The sequence below is a fragment of the Dama dama genome, chromosome 5 (genome assembly GCF_033118175.1).
Source record: "Dama dama isolate Ldn47 chromosome 5, ASM3311817v1, whole genome shotgun sequence".
Taxonomy (NCBI): Eukaryota; Metazoa; Chordata; class Mammalia; order Artiodactyla; family Cervidae; genus Dama; species Dama dama.
The window spans coordinates 125,194,188-125,212,153 of record NC_083685.1 but is presented as its reverse complement, the minus strand read 5'-3'; the positions used below and the strand labels follow the sequence as shown (position 1 = coordinate 125,212,153).

Here is a 17,966-nt window from a genome sequence, read left to right as displayed (position 1 = left end):
TATGGCTTTTCTGATTATGAAACTAATATATGCCTATAAAAATCTCCATTATAGAAAAGCATGCTATAGAAAGCAACCGTTCTCAGTCATCCCAACAGAGAAAACATGACAGTTTTCTTTTTTCTTTACATCGCAGTACACGTAAGAACATGAGGATGTTTCAATAAGTCACTCTACTTTTTTCTCAAAAGCTCTCAGCAGAGCCTCCTGGCTCTAAAGCTAAACATTTGCAGCATCAACTAAACAAAGCCTGGTTTGTCTGTCTTCCCATCTTTTTCCAAACATGAGTGAGGATGGATGATCTCCCTCTAGAAGGGATTCATTTAGCCAGAGAAGTAAAACTGAATTAAAACTACATCTGTAAATACACATCAAATTTCTTAGCCATCAGTATTACTTGTTTACTTGACACAGCTATATAAAAGCAAATTAATCACCTGAAAGAACAGTATGAAATAAAATGTGCTTCAGAAAAACTGTATGCTGTTGTGAAGTATCTTAGATGCTGAAGGGATTTTAATCACTTCACAAATCTGGTTCCACAGTCTTATAAAACACTGTCAAACTGTGAAATAATGTTCTATTGTTAAAGGAGGACAGAGAATGAAGCCAACACTAGCTGCACTATTATTGTGTATTCTAAGATTACAGGCCATTCTCATTTAACGTGATCTCAAGTAGGTAATCTGTTCAGTCCTTTAGGATAATAGAGCATCAAACAATCAAAAGCCTCCTCTGAGATTATGCACTAAATTTTTAATACAAACAAGTTAAATATCCAGCAATAGGAAAATATCTAAATCAATTATAGAACAGTAACTACAAATACTAAAAATACTAAACCATTAAAAATAATTAGTAAAACAAATACAGGAAAATGGTAACATATGTTGAATTTTAAGTCCGCTATAATCATACCACTATAAAAATGTTTGTACAATGATAAAGCCTAGAAGAGATCTGTAACAGTAAAAATGCTGGAGTGAAGAGTTTACGTAGGCCTTTGAATTTCCTTTTTTAAATGTCTGTTAAAGTAATTTTAAATGTTAAGAAAAATGGAAAAACTGATAATAAAATGCAAATATATTCTTTTTCCTCTAGCAATCCATTTCAAACCATACACATTCATCCAGGAAAATAAAAGACCTATGAAATAATGACACAAAGAAAACATGCATGATCAATATTCTGACTGGAAATACACTGCTCTCTTGTTCTCTGTGAGGTTTACAGTTTCAAGGTCCAAAATACAGTTCCTCTCACTTAAAAAAAAAAAAGAAACAGCTGATGCTTTAAACTGATGCCTTCTGTAGTTTTCAAAAGCAAAGTATTAGAAGTCTTTGCCGTTTTGCTAAATGTAGATTTTAAAGCTCTGCTGTTAAAGACAAATTAGTTAAAAATCAAAGCCATTGTTAGCATGAAAAAACACTATTTAACCACTAATAATTATTACCTGTTTCAATAAAAACATTAGGACAGAAAACATAGAAGCTACTGTTAGAAATGAGACCAAAGGAGGCTCTAAGCTTTCCTACATGATAAGGAAGGGAACATACCAAAGCCTTGTTTATAAAGCTTCCTTACGATTTCAAAAAGCTGTCTGAGGGGAAAATATACCTCTTCTAGGTACTGAGACCACAGAAAACATTCTCCCACAAGTCCTGCCTGGGGACGCCTATAATAATCAGACTCCAGGCTCCTCTGTCCATGGGATTCTCTGAGCAAGAATATGGAGTGGGTAGCCAATTCCCTTCTCCAGAGGATCTTCCCGACTCAGGGATCGAACCCACATCTCCTGCGTTGCAAGGGAGATTCTTTAACATTTGAGCCACCAGGGAAGTCCTAATAATGAAGGACACCTTATGGAAAATATAATAAGGAGTTTTTCCAAGGCTGTTTCATCTATCATTTCTAATATTAGCCAACAGCATAATCCCAAAGCCCCACTCAGCCCAAGAAATATACAACAGTGAGGTCCCCAGCAGGACACTGGGCTAAATACTTGCCTCTCTGCTTCCCAGCTTAACCCTAAAAGAGACCAGACTATTAAGAACAAAGAAACGACTTCTTTCACACGGTCCTCCATCAATATCATGCTTTCAGCTCAGCTCTGGGACAGTGTACACAGTTCCGAGTTCCAGGTAAGTTTAGGACAAGCACCAGGCCAGTTGTGTGCATCGAGTCATGTGACTTAACAGTTACCTCAACCAGTGGCTGGACAGACACCCTCTTACCAAAGTTGTGTGTATGAGAAACATTAATACAATTAATGGCAGGAAGCACAACTATCTACTTAATGCAAGTCACTGCCTGAAGCACACTAATGCATTAGTTCTGGAATCGTCACTGTGACTCTGGGAAGGCAGATGCCACTGGTCCCACTCTGAGGACGGCAGAAGCCAAGCAGAGCTTCCCAAGCCCACAAGGCGGGACCTGCCGGTGGCAGAATCAGGATCTGCAGGCGAGTCAGGCCTGGAGCACCTTACCACAGCTGTCTCACTCCACACCCACCAGGAGGCAGAAAAGAGGACAAATCTGCCAAGAAGACCAATGTTTTCCTCAAAAAAGGCGTTGTTTTCTAGTTGCTCAGTTGTGTCTATCTTTGCAACTCCATGGACTGTAACCCACCAGGCCCCTCGGTCCATGGGATTTTCCAGGCAAGAATACAGGAGTGGGTTGCCATTCCCTCCTCCAGGGGGTCAAACGCACATCTTCTGCATAGCAGGCAGATTCTTTACCACTGAGCCACCTGGGAAGCCCACTTTACAGACACCATAATCAGTTCTTGTAAGGTTTTTTCCCCTAATAGGTAATTCTATGGATTCGAAGATGCCTTTTTTTACATCTTTTAATATCTCTGAAGTGCATCTTAAAAATGATCCTATTTCATAATTTAATTGCAGAAATTTCTTTTCTAGGTGGTATATAGATTCACTGAAATAAATATCCTTATATCTACACTTTTTATAAATATGTGTGTGAATTTTCTTAAGACTGAATTCTTAAAAGTAGAATTGCTGGGTCATTTTATGGTCTAACCCGAATTACCAAGCCACTGTTCAGAAAAACCAACTATATTCACACAAACCACTACTGGCGGGAGGTGACAAAACCCATATCCCCACACCCTCGCCAAGAGAGGGTGGGTCCGTGTTTATCATCTTTTCTCACCGGACAAGCGAAATGACCGTTCCCCCTACCTCATTTCCTTTTATAATTAACCTCAGCCTACTTTAGGTAGGATGTCCATTAAGTCACTATGCATAAACAGTGCCATGAGACAGCCGCCCGTGCCTGGTAGGTGAGCAGTTCAGGACTGCCGAGAAGTTTCCATTTCTGGTTCACTCACACCTAATGGTTAACAGGGGCGGTAACATACCGGAAGGGGAGTACTGTCACCAGCTGAAGATCAATCCCCAGCTCTGCCTCTTACCTGAGCCCGTTAGTTAACTTCTGCACCCACGAGATGGCACTAATAATGCCAACATTTCGATGCCCCAAATCAGAAATCACATATAACTTTAAGGCACATATTAAATGCCCCATCAACAGTAGCTCAATGATGAGCTACTTCATTGATGTCAAAAGTCACCTTCAATGATGACTTAACTATAATGGCTCATGGCGGTCAAAACTGAAGACCCCAAAGGAACAATGCGTTTCCTTAGACATTTCTTTCTCCAAACAGGGATGACTGGTCTTCAGCCAGTTCCCCCACCTCCGCGGGCCCGGGTCCCCTCAAAAAGGAACACTGCATAGGAACTGAAAGTTCATTCTTAGCACCTATTTAGAAATAGTCCATTCAGATGGCAGAGGGTGAAATACATACAATGAAAGGCAAACAAACTGTTGTAAGAGAACTCAAACTGTCCTCATTCTTAAGGGTTAAACGCAACATTTTCAGTTTAGTTAACAAGATGGGTAACAATTCTTATCAATAGGCAAAGAAATACTTCAAAAACTATACCAATACTCACATTTTGAAACACTCAAGGAAAAAAAACTACCCTATCTTAGTTTTTAGGTATGATGTTCAAACACCTGAAATGACACTTGTGTACTCAAATTCAGGACTTACGCGCTGTTGTGAAAACTGTAATTAATCAAACTGTAGTTCATATTCCTGGTTCTCAAAGGCATACTCAATGGACATTCTTTTCTCAGTTACACAGGAGATGCATTCAAATGCCCCCCGCCCCCGGTGACAGGCAGAAATCCCATTATATAATCCCATTATATTTCCTTTTCCTCAAAGCACCCCTGTCCACTCCCAGTCTCCAGGACCTGTGCAGGCCCGTATCTCACAGCCTGATAACTGTGACCCGCCAGGCTGGGACTCCAGGCTCCCCTCCTAGAAATCATTACATTTACACAGAGGATACTTTCATCAACAGCTAATAACCTTCAGAGGCTTAAGGACAAGATCAAACTCTTACTGAGTTTTTCTTGCTTGGCTCCAATTCTATCTTATTTTCCATTCTGTCACAGACTATCACCTTATTCTAACATTCGTGTCTCAAACACAACAAGACCAGTCCTGCTCCCCCTCCCCCTGCTCAACACAAGGACCAGTGCAAGTCACGCCTCCTCCAAGCAGCTCCCTCCTCTAAGTTACACTGGCAGTTCACGTGTGAGACCCAGCTTCAGCATTCTCTCAAACTCCAGACCAGCACTAACAGCTGTGACACATCAGCCTCCATGGCCACCATTTCCTCACCTGTAAAACACGGAAGTCTCTTCCTGTTCTGAAGATCCTCTAATTTTACACACTCTTGCATACTGTTTCACATACTTACCTTATTTCTCTTATTTTAGAGTTCCTGAAGGGACAAAGTACATCTATTTCTCCCCCAACTCTCAAGGCCACGGACCCCAGAACGTGGCTCATGGAGACGCTATGTGAGCCTGAAACAGGGCCACCAGCACTGAACTCCAAGACCAGCACTGAACTCCAAGACGGAATTTTAAAGCAGTTTAGGAACCTGGAAAGGAGGTTTGTGCCAGACAGAGAAGATCATGAGATGATCTACCGCTGGTATTCTTCAAGAGTCAAAGGTCTGTCTCAACAGAAAATGAGGATCCAGCTCAAGAATGCAATGAGCCCAGGTTGAGAGCTCAAAACAGTCTCTTAATTCCTATCTGAAGCAGAGGTACAGAAAAGCCACTAGAAGGCAGATGCAACTTCAGATAAGCTCAGCATTCTGTGTACTCTAGCGCAGAGGATTCAGGGCCTCAGTGGAGAACTCCTGGGGCTATCCCAAGGCTGCCCTTCAATGGGGGCGAAATTTAGGTTCCTTTCAGCTACGTAAGGCCTGAAACTGCAGAAGAGCAGCTTCCTCCATTCAGTACGTCCCAGTGCCCTCCCTGGCCCTCCTCAAGAAAAACGTAAGCTTTTTTAAAGAGGGAAATTAACAAAGGCAGATATATCGAAGCCTTAAGGCTTCCAAAAAGCTGTTTTAACTTGTTCTCTTTTCTCAGGGAAGTACAAGTCAGATAGAAATTAAGGAAGTGGTGTGCTGGAGGACAGGCATCAACATCCACCAAAAGTTAACCAGGAACTCTAGCCAGAGGCAGAGGGCTGAGCCTCTTTCTATTTCATTATTTTCAAATAAAATGTATTCAATGCCCATGTGTATGTATCCCTCTTATCAACAGAGAGAAAATATATGCTTATTTCAATCGAGGGAATCTGGCCAATGCTTTCCAGCCACTTCTAACCATAATTTGGCTCACAACTTAACAACCTAAAGAGTTAGCAAAACAAATCACAGCCACCCAAATGAAGCCAGTTACTCCCTGAATAATCATAAGAAAAGAAAATTATTTTTTAAATAACAGCATTTAAGACAAAGCAGTGTCCCTTCTCTTCACACAGCTGTTTCACAGAATTATGAGACAAAGGGCAACTACTGTATCGTCACTTTTTTTTGGAGTAAAGCCACAAGATTACTAACAAACAGCTAACGGCTACCATTCAAAAGCAATAATGGCATTATGACTTCATATGCCAGTTATCTGCCAAACTGGAAAGAACCAAACATATGTATTTTCTCTCTCACCAGACACTCTGAAAGTAAATGTGAGCACTCTGATTCACTTTCTCTTCCATCATAAAAATTTCATTAAAAAATTACAATATCATCCTCATTGTGGGATGGGAAAGGATATTACACTTGTTCAAGAAGTTTGAACAAGTGTCACTGGACAGCAAGGAGAGCAAACCAATCAATCCCAAAGGAAATCAACCCTGAATATTCACTGGAAGGACTGATGCTGAAGCTCCAATACTTTGGCCACCTGATGTGAAGAGCTGACTGACTGGAAAAGACCCTGATGCTGGGAAAGACTGAAGGCAAGAGGAGAAGGAGGCAACAGAGGATGATATAATTAGATGGCATCACCGACTCAATGGACACGAGTTTGAGCAAACTCCAGGAGATACGGAAGACAAGGAAGCCTGGCGTGCTGCAGTCCATGGGGTCGCAGAGTCAGACACAACTTTAGTGACTGAACAACAAGAAGTTTACCGATTTAAGATGGAGAACTTACAAAATGCTCGTGATCTAAGACTAACTTCAGTGGTAGTACCAACAGGGAAAGTTCTCACCTAAAAATTCTCTAAATAGACCTCAAGCTCAGTTTTGTTTTGATCTGTTGCTTCAGTGCTAAATGTGCAGCTGGATAGACTTAAAGAAAAAATATGAACTTCTAGGTGCAAGTTTCAAGTTTCTAGGGTAAGCTTAACAAAAAACTCTAATTTGTATTTAAGTAAACAAACAAACAAACAAAACCCAGAAGCTTGACCCCAAAGCATTTTTGTACAAGTGACAAATGAGGCTACTTGTCTTTTTTCTTCCTCTTTGAAGAGTCAATCCTTATGGTTTCAGGAGAAGGTTATCTGCTGAAAATATAATCACCTAGGAAAACATCAATCTCCTCTGTACATCAATGATAGAATAATTTAGAGTCTAAGTTTGGTGATTTGTACCTAAAGAAATTGAAAGAGACGATGTATAGTACTTCACTCAGCTGGTTTTGTCTGCTTTCTGACAATTTTGTGCTTACTTTGAGAATACTGTCAAAGAGCTTGGCATCGCAAAAAGAGCTGAAAAGAACACATGCAGTTTCCTCCTTAAAGGCTCTTTATCACCTTCTATGAAGTAAAACCTACATTTCTAACATGAGGAAAAACTACCGTGCAGCTAACTTCAGAGCACAACTCTATGCCTCTAGTAGTAGTTAGAGCGAGAGAATAACTCTCCTCAGGTCCACAAAACTTAAAAACATGTCACTAGTCCTTTGATAAAGAATCATATTTCTATATTCCCACTTTCTTCTTTATAAAATGCTAATAATTTCATTCAATGGTAATAAACAACTGGTTGGCAAATTCCAACCATGTGATTGAGGTTCAGCAGGAAAAAGTCAAAACTGGAGACACAGTGAAGACTCAAATATTAAGCTCCAGGTTCTTCCCAGGGTTGATGCACTATTCGATAACACCCACCCGTGTAAAAATAAACTACCTGTCCAAAAGGGCAAGCCGCTGGTCATGCTGCCCTGATTAACACGCGCCAGGTGGAAGGCGAATCAAAATGAGCTGCAAACTGTAAAGAAGCTTATTTTTAAACTGTCAGCAGGTTTCTTTCGTGCAATTAAGAGTCTAATATGGAGTCACTGCTCAAGTTTCTTTCAAGAAAATCGAAATCTGACTTGTACAACAGCAAGTTGAACCTTGTTATTTAGAACTCCATTAGCTGTTTCACAAAGAGTAAGAATACACCGAGGTTCTTTAGTAAGTTTTGCCATGTACTTCCAACCACCCCTCTACACTAGGGTAAATTCATTTCTAACCTACTAGGATCACATTCCAGAATGCAAAAATCTTTTGAGTAAGTAAAATAAGACTAATTGAGTGCTTTTCACAAATCCTTCTTAAAAAAAAAAAAAAACTCTACATGAACTACCAATATCAACAAGCAAGTATAAATACTTGAGGCATTCACACAAAGGCAGTTAAAGATCGTACATCACCCCAACCATCTTAAGTCATATTTGATATTCCACCAGGTATCTAGCTTCCCAAATCACCCAGCATGGTAATGTTAAAGTGGGCGATGAAACAAGGACAAGCACAGCTTCTTTGTGTGTTATCAGGGCAAGAGGAGGCAGGTGAACACACGGAGCGGCTGCTGGGCGTCAGCACTCACCTTGAGGATGTCCCCCCTTTTGAAGCTCAGCTCGTCGTCTGCGGTGGCTTTGAAGTCATATTTGGCGATGGCTTCCATTCTGAGCGGGGCTCAGGGCTCAGCAGCCTGGAGCGGGGGGGAAGGGAGTCTTCCCTGCTGAAGCGACCCAGCGCTCTGGGCTCAGCCTCGCCTCTCTTCGGGGACTGGCTCCCGCACGCCGGGACACACAATGCCACCCTGAATCAGGAGAGTGCAGAATGAGAGAAGTGGCCCGATCGAAGGCAGCCCCGCCCTGCCCGTTGGCCTGCTGTCCCAGCCCCCACGCCCCCTGGCTCAGCCGGGCTCAGCCCTCCGCCCTCCCTTCCAGGCAGGAGCCCCGAGCTCCTTCTTCCTCTTTTCAGCCTCAGCCCCCAGGCGACTGACAGGCCTGCCGGCCAATGGCGGCAGCGGCTCGGGCCCTTCCCGATCACACTTCCTCTTTCCTCCCGCTGGGTGTGCAGGAACCGGCTGGAGTCCCGGTGGTCTCCGCCTTTCCTCCCTCGACCCTCACGCTGCTCTCCGCGCACGAAATGCAGTCCACCGAAAGAAAGGCCTGCCCCAGGGGATGGCCCCCTACTCTTTTCAGTGATACAGGCTCCTTCCCTCCTTTCTCCTACCAACCGATCTGGTTTTTTGAAAAAGCTGGGTCCCCTTCTCCACAGTCAAAAGGCAGCCGGGCTGCTTTAACTGTTCTCTGAAACTAAACCTCCGTCTCCCCTAGAAAGTGGGAGCATGACCCTGCGAACTACTTTTTTATTCAGTTGGCTGCTCTCCACTCGCCATCCGCGATGGGCAAGCTCAGGTGACCAGAGAAAGGAGACGAAGCTCAGAATCTCTGGAGGGCGGAGACAGACTCCTGCACAGGGCTCCCCTACCAAGACCCCCCCAAGACTTCAGGGGCCCCAACAGCCCTTGAAACAACCGTCCAAGGCTCAGCATTCCAGAGGCAGCCTCCGACTCATTCCTAACTAGCCTAAGGAGCACAGTTAAGTCCTGATACACTTGAAAGCAATCCCTTTTTCAGAATCTGAGCTGCCAGATATCTTGCCTAGGAAATGGTGCCAAAAGGCCAAACAGAAGCCTCACACAGTTACCCTGAGAACAGCTGCTTTTCTCGGAGCCAGGGGAGTACTAAACGGATCCAAACTGAATCTTGCAGGCAAAGACTCTGTAATAACCCTTGGGTCATGTCCAGGTGATGGGGAAGGAACCTGGGCAGTACAATCACTGCAGAGGAGTCAAGAGTTTGGAGCCCTAAATTTGAAACACAACCTTGGCCTTTGCACAACTAAAGGAAAACGAAGCCCCATTCTTGTTTGGCCAGTCACTGTTTTCATACAGGCTAAATAAAAGCAGAAAACAACAATGACCCTGGCAGAATGGGGACAGATTATTTATAGTGACACCCTTCGGTGGATAATTACCATCCAGCAGAGGACTCATTTGAGGGGCACGAGTGATTATCATTCTTTTGTTCTAAAGTTAACAATTGGGGCATTAATCAAGCATAGCTGCAAAAGGACTGAGGCGTAAACCAGCTGGGAATATTAAGATTACAGGGAAATAAGTGTTACCAAGGAGGAAAGACTCAACAGGCAACAAAAGTCCTTCAGTCGAATTCTGAAGGCCAAACATTCCACTGCAGGTAAACTAATAAACTAAATCCATGTTTATTCATTCTGTCAGGCCATACCTAGGATATATTATGCTGTGCTGGCTCTAAGAGGGGAAAGCAAAGAAAGAGTCCCAGCAAATATATATATAAAAAAATGAACACTAGTCTCAGAGTATTTGTGTGTCCTTAAACACCCTTTACTTATACTCACCATAGTTACTTTTTTATGAAATGAATCCATATACATAATTTTAAAACTCAGGGTAAATAAAAGGCTTATTAAAAAAACAAGTTACCTACCCAACAACCAAAAGCAATCACCCTCAATTTTGGTTATAGCTTTCTCTTTAACTTTACTAACAATATTTCTAAATAATATGCTTCTGCTGCTGTTTCTTAGTTTTTTCCAGCCATCACCTGTCACCTAAAAGACAAGGACTCAGCTGTTTCACCCCTGCCAATTTCACCTTGCCCCATCCCTATGGCTTCCCAGGTGGTTCAGTGGTAAAGAATTTGTGCTGAGTAGGAGACATCGGTTCCATCCCTGGGTCAGGAGGATCCCCTCGAGTAGGAAATGGCAACCCACTCTAGTATTCTGGCCTAGAGAATCCCACAGACAGAGGAACCTAGTGGGCTTCAGTTCACGGGGTCGCAAAGGGTCAGACACGACTGAGCGACTAAACAGCCCATCCCTATAATGCCACACATTTTGGTTTAAGCAGTTGGCAACCCACTCGAGTATTCTTGCCTGGAGAATCACATGAACAGAGGAGCCTGGCAGGCTACAATCCACAGGGTGGCAAAGAGTCGGACACGACTGAGCAACTAACACTTTTTCATACTATTACACTAGGAAATATTGTTCACTAGTGATTTAAATAACGTATGATAACCAGTCTTCCTTTCTGGTACAATCTTTCAGTTTTCCCGGCATTAACAACTTTCTCCTTTTTCTGCCTACTTTCCAGTGCATACATATTTTAAAAAGTTTTTTTTTACAGCTTCTCCAAAAAAAATCTCTGCTACACGCCTATCAACATTTTCCATACCCTGACCTGACCCTTTATTTTCACTGGTCTACAGGTCTGATTGTTGGGACTAGGTAGCAATGATGAGAAGCTGAAGGATAATTATGCAGGTCAAAGAAAACTAAAGAGTTTCTTTCTTTTTTTTTTTTTTTAAGAGTTTCATTTTTGAAAAACAGAAATCAGACAGAAACCCAAAGCACTGTGGCTCTCAAGGTATTACGAGTCACGGGGCATAAACTTCGTCATTCAGGATTCCAGACAACTGCAGTGTGACCAAACAGCCAGACCATAGAAATCAAGATGGTTTTCAACATATTCTTTCCTGTTACTCAACTTTCTACCTCGGTTTTCTAGAGAAAGCTTAAACAGACTAACACTCCTGAAAACTGCATTTCAAGCAACAATTGCTTTGTAAGATACAGGTGAATAGAAATGAAACCAATCAGTAGCTCTGTGGCTGTGCCAAATAAAAATTAGTGTCTCACAGAGGAAACGAGAGGTCAGCTCGTTAGGCCAGCCACAGAAAAGCACCCAGACTACAGAAATTCAAAAAGGTGTGTTTCACTAAAGACAGAAACAAATTCTATCACGTATGCCACACTAATTACCTAAAAAGAAAGAAATCTAAAAGTACACACAATGTATAATGATTTTAAGAGTGGACGTTGCTGCTGATTCCCGAAGAAAATGGACTGGGAGTAGAGGAACACTGAAGCCTGATGAGAGTGTGCCTGAACTGGAACCAGCCCACACCCTGCAGGCCATCGCAAGCAATGTTAACACGGCGAGTGCAGTTTGAGTTGTTCATTTAAAGCGATGTGCACTGTCTCCTAAAAGGCAGTCTCCTAAAGGTATCTGTGGGCTTCCCAGGTGGTACAGTGGTAAAGAATCTACCTGCCGATGCAAAAGACTTGGGTTCGATCCCTAGGTCAGGAAGATCCCCTGGAGAAGAGGGCAATCCATTCCAGTATTCTTACCTGGGAAAACTCAAGGACAGAGGAGCCAGGCAAGCTACAGTCCCTCGGGTTGCAAAAAGTCAGACATGACTGAGCAACACACAGGTATTCATAGGATTTTATTTTCTCTATGCAACTCTCCCCTTCCCAAAATTTACAGAAAATAAAATACAGGACACTGGACCAATATAGCTTAGTGTTAAGCCTGCATGGTTTGTAACGGCAGGCTGACCCCGGGTTCAAGTACTGAGCCTGATGCATATCAGCTGTAATTTTGAACAAGCCTTTTAAACAAGCCTCAGTTTTCTCTTCTGTAAAGATGGGGATAATATCATCTACTGATTCACTAAGCATTAAATTAGATAATATAGATAGTATACATACATGAAGCGCTCTGGATAGAGACTGACATTCAGTTCAGTTGCTCAGTCATATCTGACTCTTTGCAACCCAATGGACTGCAGCACACCAGGTTTCCCTGTCCATCACCAACTCTCGGAGCTGACATCTCCATAGAGACTGACATTAAGTCATTCAAAAGTAACTTAAAATGGACTCTACTTAAAACATAGCAGATGTTTATCTTCATTACTACAAATGGCAAATTAGGGCCTTCACAGCCATGGCCCAGGTTCAAACCCTGGTCAGGGAACTGATATCTCCCAAGTTGCATAGCATAGCCAAAACAAACAAAAAACACCACCACACCCCACCCCCCAAAAAAGACGCCAGCAAATTAAACAATGAGATTTCTTTCACCTACTAATTGTCAAATTTTTAAAGATTTATCCAGTCTCTGCAATACTATTCTCAGACTCTTTATCCAATGCTTATTAATTTAACATTTTGAAGAGTTACTATATACCTAACAATATGCTTGGAACTGGATTAAAATCATTAAAACCATTACAGTCCACACTCTAGCAGGGAATTAATCAGTTCAATCTTTTTGGAGAGTAATTTTACAGCATCTATTGATAATTTTGAGACACCTATCCTTCCTTGGACAAGCAATATCATGTTCCAGATTTATATCACTAAAAGTGACACAAATACCGTGTGCAAAATACATCTATCCCTGATCAATATCCATGAAGCTAAGAAATACTTTTCCGTATAAGCACCAAGACATATGATCAAGTATTTAAAGTACAGAAAAATTATTCCATTTCTATAAAACAATATATATCAGTGTGTTATTAAAAAATTTTAAAGGTTAACAATGATTATCTCTGGAAGTGAGACCACAGAATATTTTTACTTGCTGTACCACATGCCTCAACTGTACTTTCATTGTTTTTACCATAAGCATGTATTGCTATTATAGTTAGAAAGAACAAAACCCAAAACCTTACTGATGCTCTAGAGTTAGACCGGGATTCAGTTATCACTTTACCACTTATTAACTGGGTGGGCAATCACTGGAGAAATAACTCACATTCTTTCATTCCTAGTGTCCCTCAGCTGGAAAATGAGGAAAATCACAGCACCTACACCTTATAAAGTCATTTTGCTAATTAAAATACCTGTGAAGGCTGAGTCGCTGGTGTAAATCGCTAAGCGGTATTAACCAGCATCACTGGTCCTGCTTCAAACACTGGTCCACGTGTTTTCAGTAAATCTAGAGTTTCACCTGCACACAGACTCAGGAGAACGCTCTGGGAGGCAAATTAACAGTCCCACTAAATACAGGTTTCCCTGGTGGCTCAGTGGTAAAGAATTGGCCTACAACACAGGAGACGCAATGCAGGAGACGTGGGTTCAATCCCTGAGTCAGGAAGGTCCCCTGGAGGAGGAAATGGCAACCCACTCCAGTATTCTTGCCTGGGAAATCCCACTGACAGAGGAGCCTGGTGGACTACAGCCTATGGTGTCACAAAAGAGTCGGATGCAATTAAGCACACTGACCAGTAAATATAAACTTACACAGCTCCAAATCCAAGTCCTGAAAGTCACTCAGTGGTGTCCAACTCTTTGAGAGCCCATGGGCTATAGTCCATGGAATGCTCCAGGCTAGAATACTGAAGTGGATAGCCCTTCCCTTCTCCAGGGGCTCCTCCGGACCCAGGAATCAAACAGGGGTCTCCTGCATTGCAGGTGGATTCTTTACCAGATGAACCAGCAGGGAATCCTAAGAATACAGCAGTGGGTAGCCTATCCCTTCTCCAGCAGATCCTCCCAACCCAGGAATCGAACCAGGGCCTCCTGCATTGCAGGCAGATTCTTTATCAGCTGAGCCACCAGGGAAGCCCCAAATCCAAGTCATAACAATGACAAATATTCACACATGTAAAACTGATCACATCTATAGTCACTTATTCTGTTAGGCTTTTAATTGTTTTCTCTCTACATAAAGTGTAATTTTAAGTTGAGTAATTTAAAGTCACATTGCAGTCTCAGGAATTTACAGATGCATCCTGTAACAACAGTTTTGGCCCTTGGACGAGTTACATCAGAATCAGCCCATTCAGGGACTGCTTCACTGTGAGGCACCTTCTGGAGTTCTGCAATGTAGTGTGACCTGAGCCCCGGAACCTAATTTTAAATAAGACTCACAGGTAATGTTTTTTGTTTTGGCCTCGCCACGCTAAGTGAGATCTTAGTTCCCCCACCAGGGATGGAACCCTCGCCCCCCCTGAAGCGGAAGTTCAGAGCCTTAACCACTGGACCACAAGGGAAGTCCCACAGGTAACTCTCATGCATGCTAATTAAAGAAGAAAAAAAAAACAAGGCTGTACTGTAAGGGGTTCTAGACCAGATTTTAAACTTTGCAGCTCAGACCACTCACTACCATGTCTTTGCATAGAGTGAAAACATATTCATTTGGCACAACTGGGAAAAAGCCAATTTTGACAAACAGAACCAAAGCCTCTCAGTGGAATTCAAGACTGCCAGAAAGTTCTTCTGAATTAAGCAAGCAACTATTAGTTTCTCTCAGGATGGACAGAATGGGTCTCTACTCCGTATTACTTCATTTCTCCAAAATCTACTCCTCTTCTGTTCTAAGTAACAATTAGAGCTGTTTCTGCACAACATGCAACACGGTAACAGGAATCAAGGAGAAAAGTCTGTGAGTGCCATTGACTAGTAGCATTTCAAACCCAGCAGTCAAAAAACAAAACAAAACACAAACCTAGCAGTCCCTCCAATCTGTATACACTGGCTGAGTAAGTACACTGCCTCAAGCATTTCAGGGCCTGCTTTTAGTATCAAAGAAAGTTGATTACAAGAATTAACCTTTTTTAATTTTGGGATTCAGAAAATTTTGAACAAAGGAAGGAGTAACAGAACAAAGTTATTTCTTTCTGGGAAAAAAAAAACAAACCAAAAAAACCCAAAAAACAAAAAACAAAGAGGGCTGATTATAACAGGTGCAGGAAAAGACACCTGATCTCAGAAGCCTGGTAAGGAACAAATTAGTACTATTACCACCAACAAGCTTTTAATTAATTCATCAATGGTCTAAATAAGTTTTATTCCCTTAACTGTATCAGGCTATCTTAATTCTACTGTAATACAGGGCTATCGTTGGTTTTCGTTTTGAACATTCATCACCCCGACTACAAGCCAATATAAGCCCCAAAGTGACCCAATCTCCTTGAGTAACGTGAGAGGCATAGGAAGAGAAGCGTGAGCAGGCAGAAAACCGTGATCCAAACGCGAAGAAAACAACTAAAACATAAAAACACAAGCAAGCTACACTTACGACCTAGTGGCAGTATTGATTACTTATGGCTGAATTCAATCCTTTGAGCCTCCCAGTTCCCAGTGGGGAGAACTTAGGTCTCGCACGGCTCTCTAGCAACCCTTCTGGCTGACTGAAGGAACACAGTGAACGCTCCAAAGTAAAGAATAAACCAAGAAAGAGGGCATCTGCCCGGGAGAGAAACGGGGTCTTAAATGAGGGAGAAAACGAATTATGCCAAAGAGCCCAAAACCTCAAAAAACTGTACCAGAGAGGGGACAATAAGGAGGAAGGGGAAGTAGATAAGAAAAAAACGGGGGGAGGGGGCAAGTGACTTGCATTATACGAGTAAGCATTTAGTGTCCGCAGTGGAAAGAGAGAATAGAACGAGAAGACAACTGGGTAGCACGGAAGCGAAAGAGACACTAGAAAGCCAAGGAGACTAATGCTAGTTTCTCTCACATGTCCTTCCCACTTTTTCCGAGAATCAACAGTACCCAAAGAGACTTCGAGGGCACCTGGGCTCCCCTGCAAATTATACTGTTACTGTACCTGAAGCCAACCTAGGCTTAACTCCCTAAATAAGCTGTAACTCACAGGGTTACCATCAGATACACGGAGAGCGCTGCAAAATGAAAAATACCAGGGATTCCCTCCCCTCTCCCCCCGAAGCATTCCAGTCAACTGCTGCTTGTTTCTCTTGACAAATGTTTCTTCAAAGAGTAGTGTCGTCCCCCCCCCACCGCCAAAAAAAAAAAGCAAAACGCGACAGAAACAAAGCCATTTCGACTGGCTCCGGTAGCAAACGTCCTCACTCATAGATTTAATAGGAGTGGTGGATTTTCTCCCAAAATTCGGCCCCCAAACACCCGGAGATGGTGACGTGGTGGCCGAGCATGTCGAAGAAGCATCAATTACCACGTTCGCAACCGCCGCGAAACCCCCCGCCTCCCGGTGCCGAGTCAGACTGACTCACGGAATGAGCGCCCGGTGCTCTGGGGCTTCTTCTCCCCGGGCCCCTGCGGCGCAAAACCCTCAAGGAAAAGGCATGAAATTCAATTAGGAACCCACCCACCCGGCCTCCTGCGCCGCGGTCCGGGGCTCTGTCCAGGGTGAGGGGAGGAACGGTGCCTAGAAAGGAAGCGCCCCAAAAGAGGAAACGTGGAGCCCCGAGCCCGGGGGTTCCGCTCTCCCGACCTCCAGGCCCGGCAGCCCCCGGTTCGCCAGGCCCGGGCCACCCCCCCGAACCCGGGCCAACTCCCGCTACCGAAGGGGGAGGAAGGGGCACCGGGGCAGCCGCGCCGCCGCCGGCCGCGCTCACCGTGGCGCAGCTCCTCGGCTTCTGGCCCGGCCGGCCCCTCCGCAGCGGTGCGAGCGGCCGCCGACCCCGCTGCGGCTCCCAGAAGGCAGTGCCTGTCCCCGCCGCCGTCACCGCCACAGTCCCCCCCGTCGTCGTCGCCGCCGCCGCCGCCGTCCGGTCGCTGAAGCAGCACAGCCGCCTAACTTCCGCTCCTCGTCGGGGTCCCGCGAGAACTTGAGCGCGCGACCCCGCCCCGCCCCACCCCCGCGAGACTTCCCCCGGCGGAAAAGGCCCAGAGCGCAAGCGCCCCACCCCCGCCAGGCCCCCGCAGGTAGACCGGCGACGGGCCAGGGCGCAGGCGCCGGGCAGCCCTGCAGCAGGTGGCACCGGCCGGGCTCCACCCCCCCCCCCCCGCCCCGGTCTTTGTAACCCTTGCGGTGCCAGAGCGGGTAAATTAGCGCTTACTCGGAGAAACGACTCTTCTCCACGTCCTGATCGCTTCCTTTCCCCTTCCACCAAACCGAGGCAATTTGGCTGGGGGTGGGGGAGGTGAGGAAGGAGGAATCTCCAGCGTGAAGCACACAAAATAGAGGACCTAATCTTCAAATATTTGAGAATTTGGTCCAAACAAATTCTCCAGTATGCTTGGGCTTCGCTGGTGGCTCAGCTGGTAAAGAATCCGCCCGCAATGCAGGAGACCAGGGTTCGATCGCTGGGTTGGGAAGATCTCCTGGAGAAGGGGTAAGGCTACTCATTCCAGTATTCTGGCCTGGAGAATGGACTATACAGTCCATGGTGTCGCAAAGAGTCGGACACAACTGAGCGACTTTCACTTCACATCAAACTCTGCAGTATGAGATGAATTAACATATTCGTTCATCTGTTGAATCAAGTGCTTAATACATGCTAAGCGCTCTGCTAACTATAGAAGGTACAACAATGAACAGAAATCCTTGCCCTCAAGGAATCCAGGGTGTAGAGGAGTGGAAGAAAAAGAAACAAGTAATACCACAAATACTGTTAGAATTATTTGGAGTAACGCTGAGGAAGTTAAAAAGATGGGAGAGAGGGGTCACTGCTTTGCCCATCTCAGAAAAGCCTTCCCAGAGAAGGTGATGTCTGAGCCGAGTCTTGCAGGATGTGTGGGAGTTCGC

At 44.1% G+C, this 17,966-nt stretch overlaps 1 protein-coding gene across 1 annotated transcript in view; it reads right to left on the bottom strand.

Moving 5' to 3' along the window:
* GRB2 (growth factor receptor bound protein 2) overlaps window positions 1-16,995 on the bottom strand; it is a 64,028-nt gene extending 47,033 nt beyond the window's left edge. Inside the window, exons 1-2 of the mRNA XM_061144839.1 lie at window positions 16,834-16,995; window positions 8,211-8,426 (exon numbers count right to left, since the gene is read on the bottom strand). Coding sequence (XP_061000822.1) covers window positions 8,211-8,288 — 78 coding nt within the window. The 5' untranslated portion in view covers window positions 8,289-8,426; window positions 16,834-16,995. The remainder of the gene's footprint in view (window positions 1-8,210; window positions 8,427-16,833) is intronic.
* Between the last annotated feature and the right edge of the window lie 971 nt (window positions 16,996-17,966).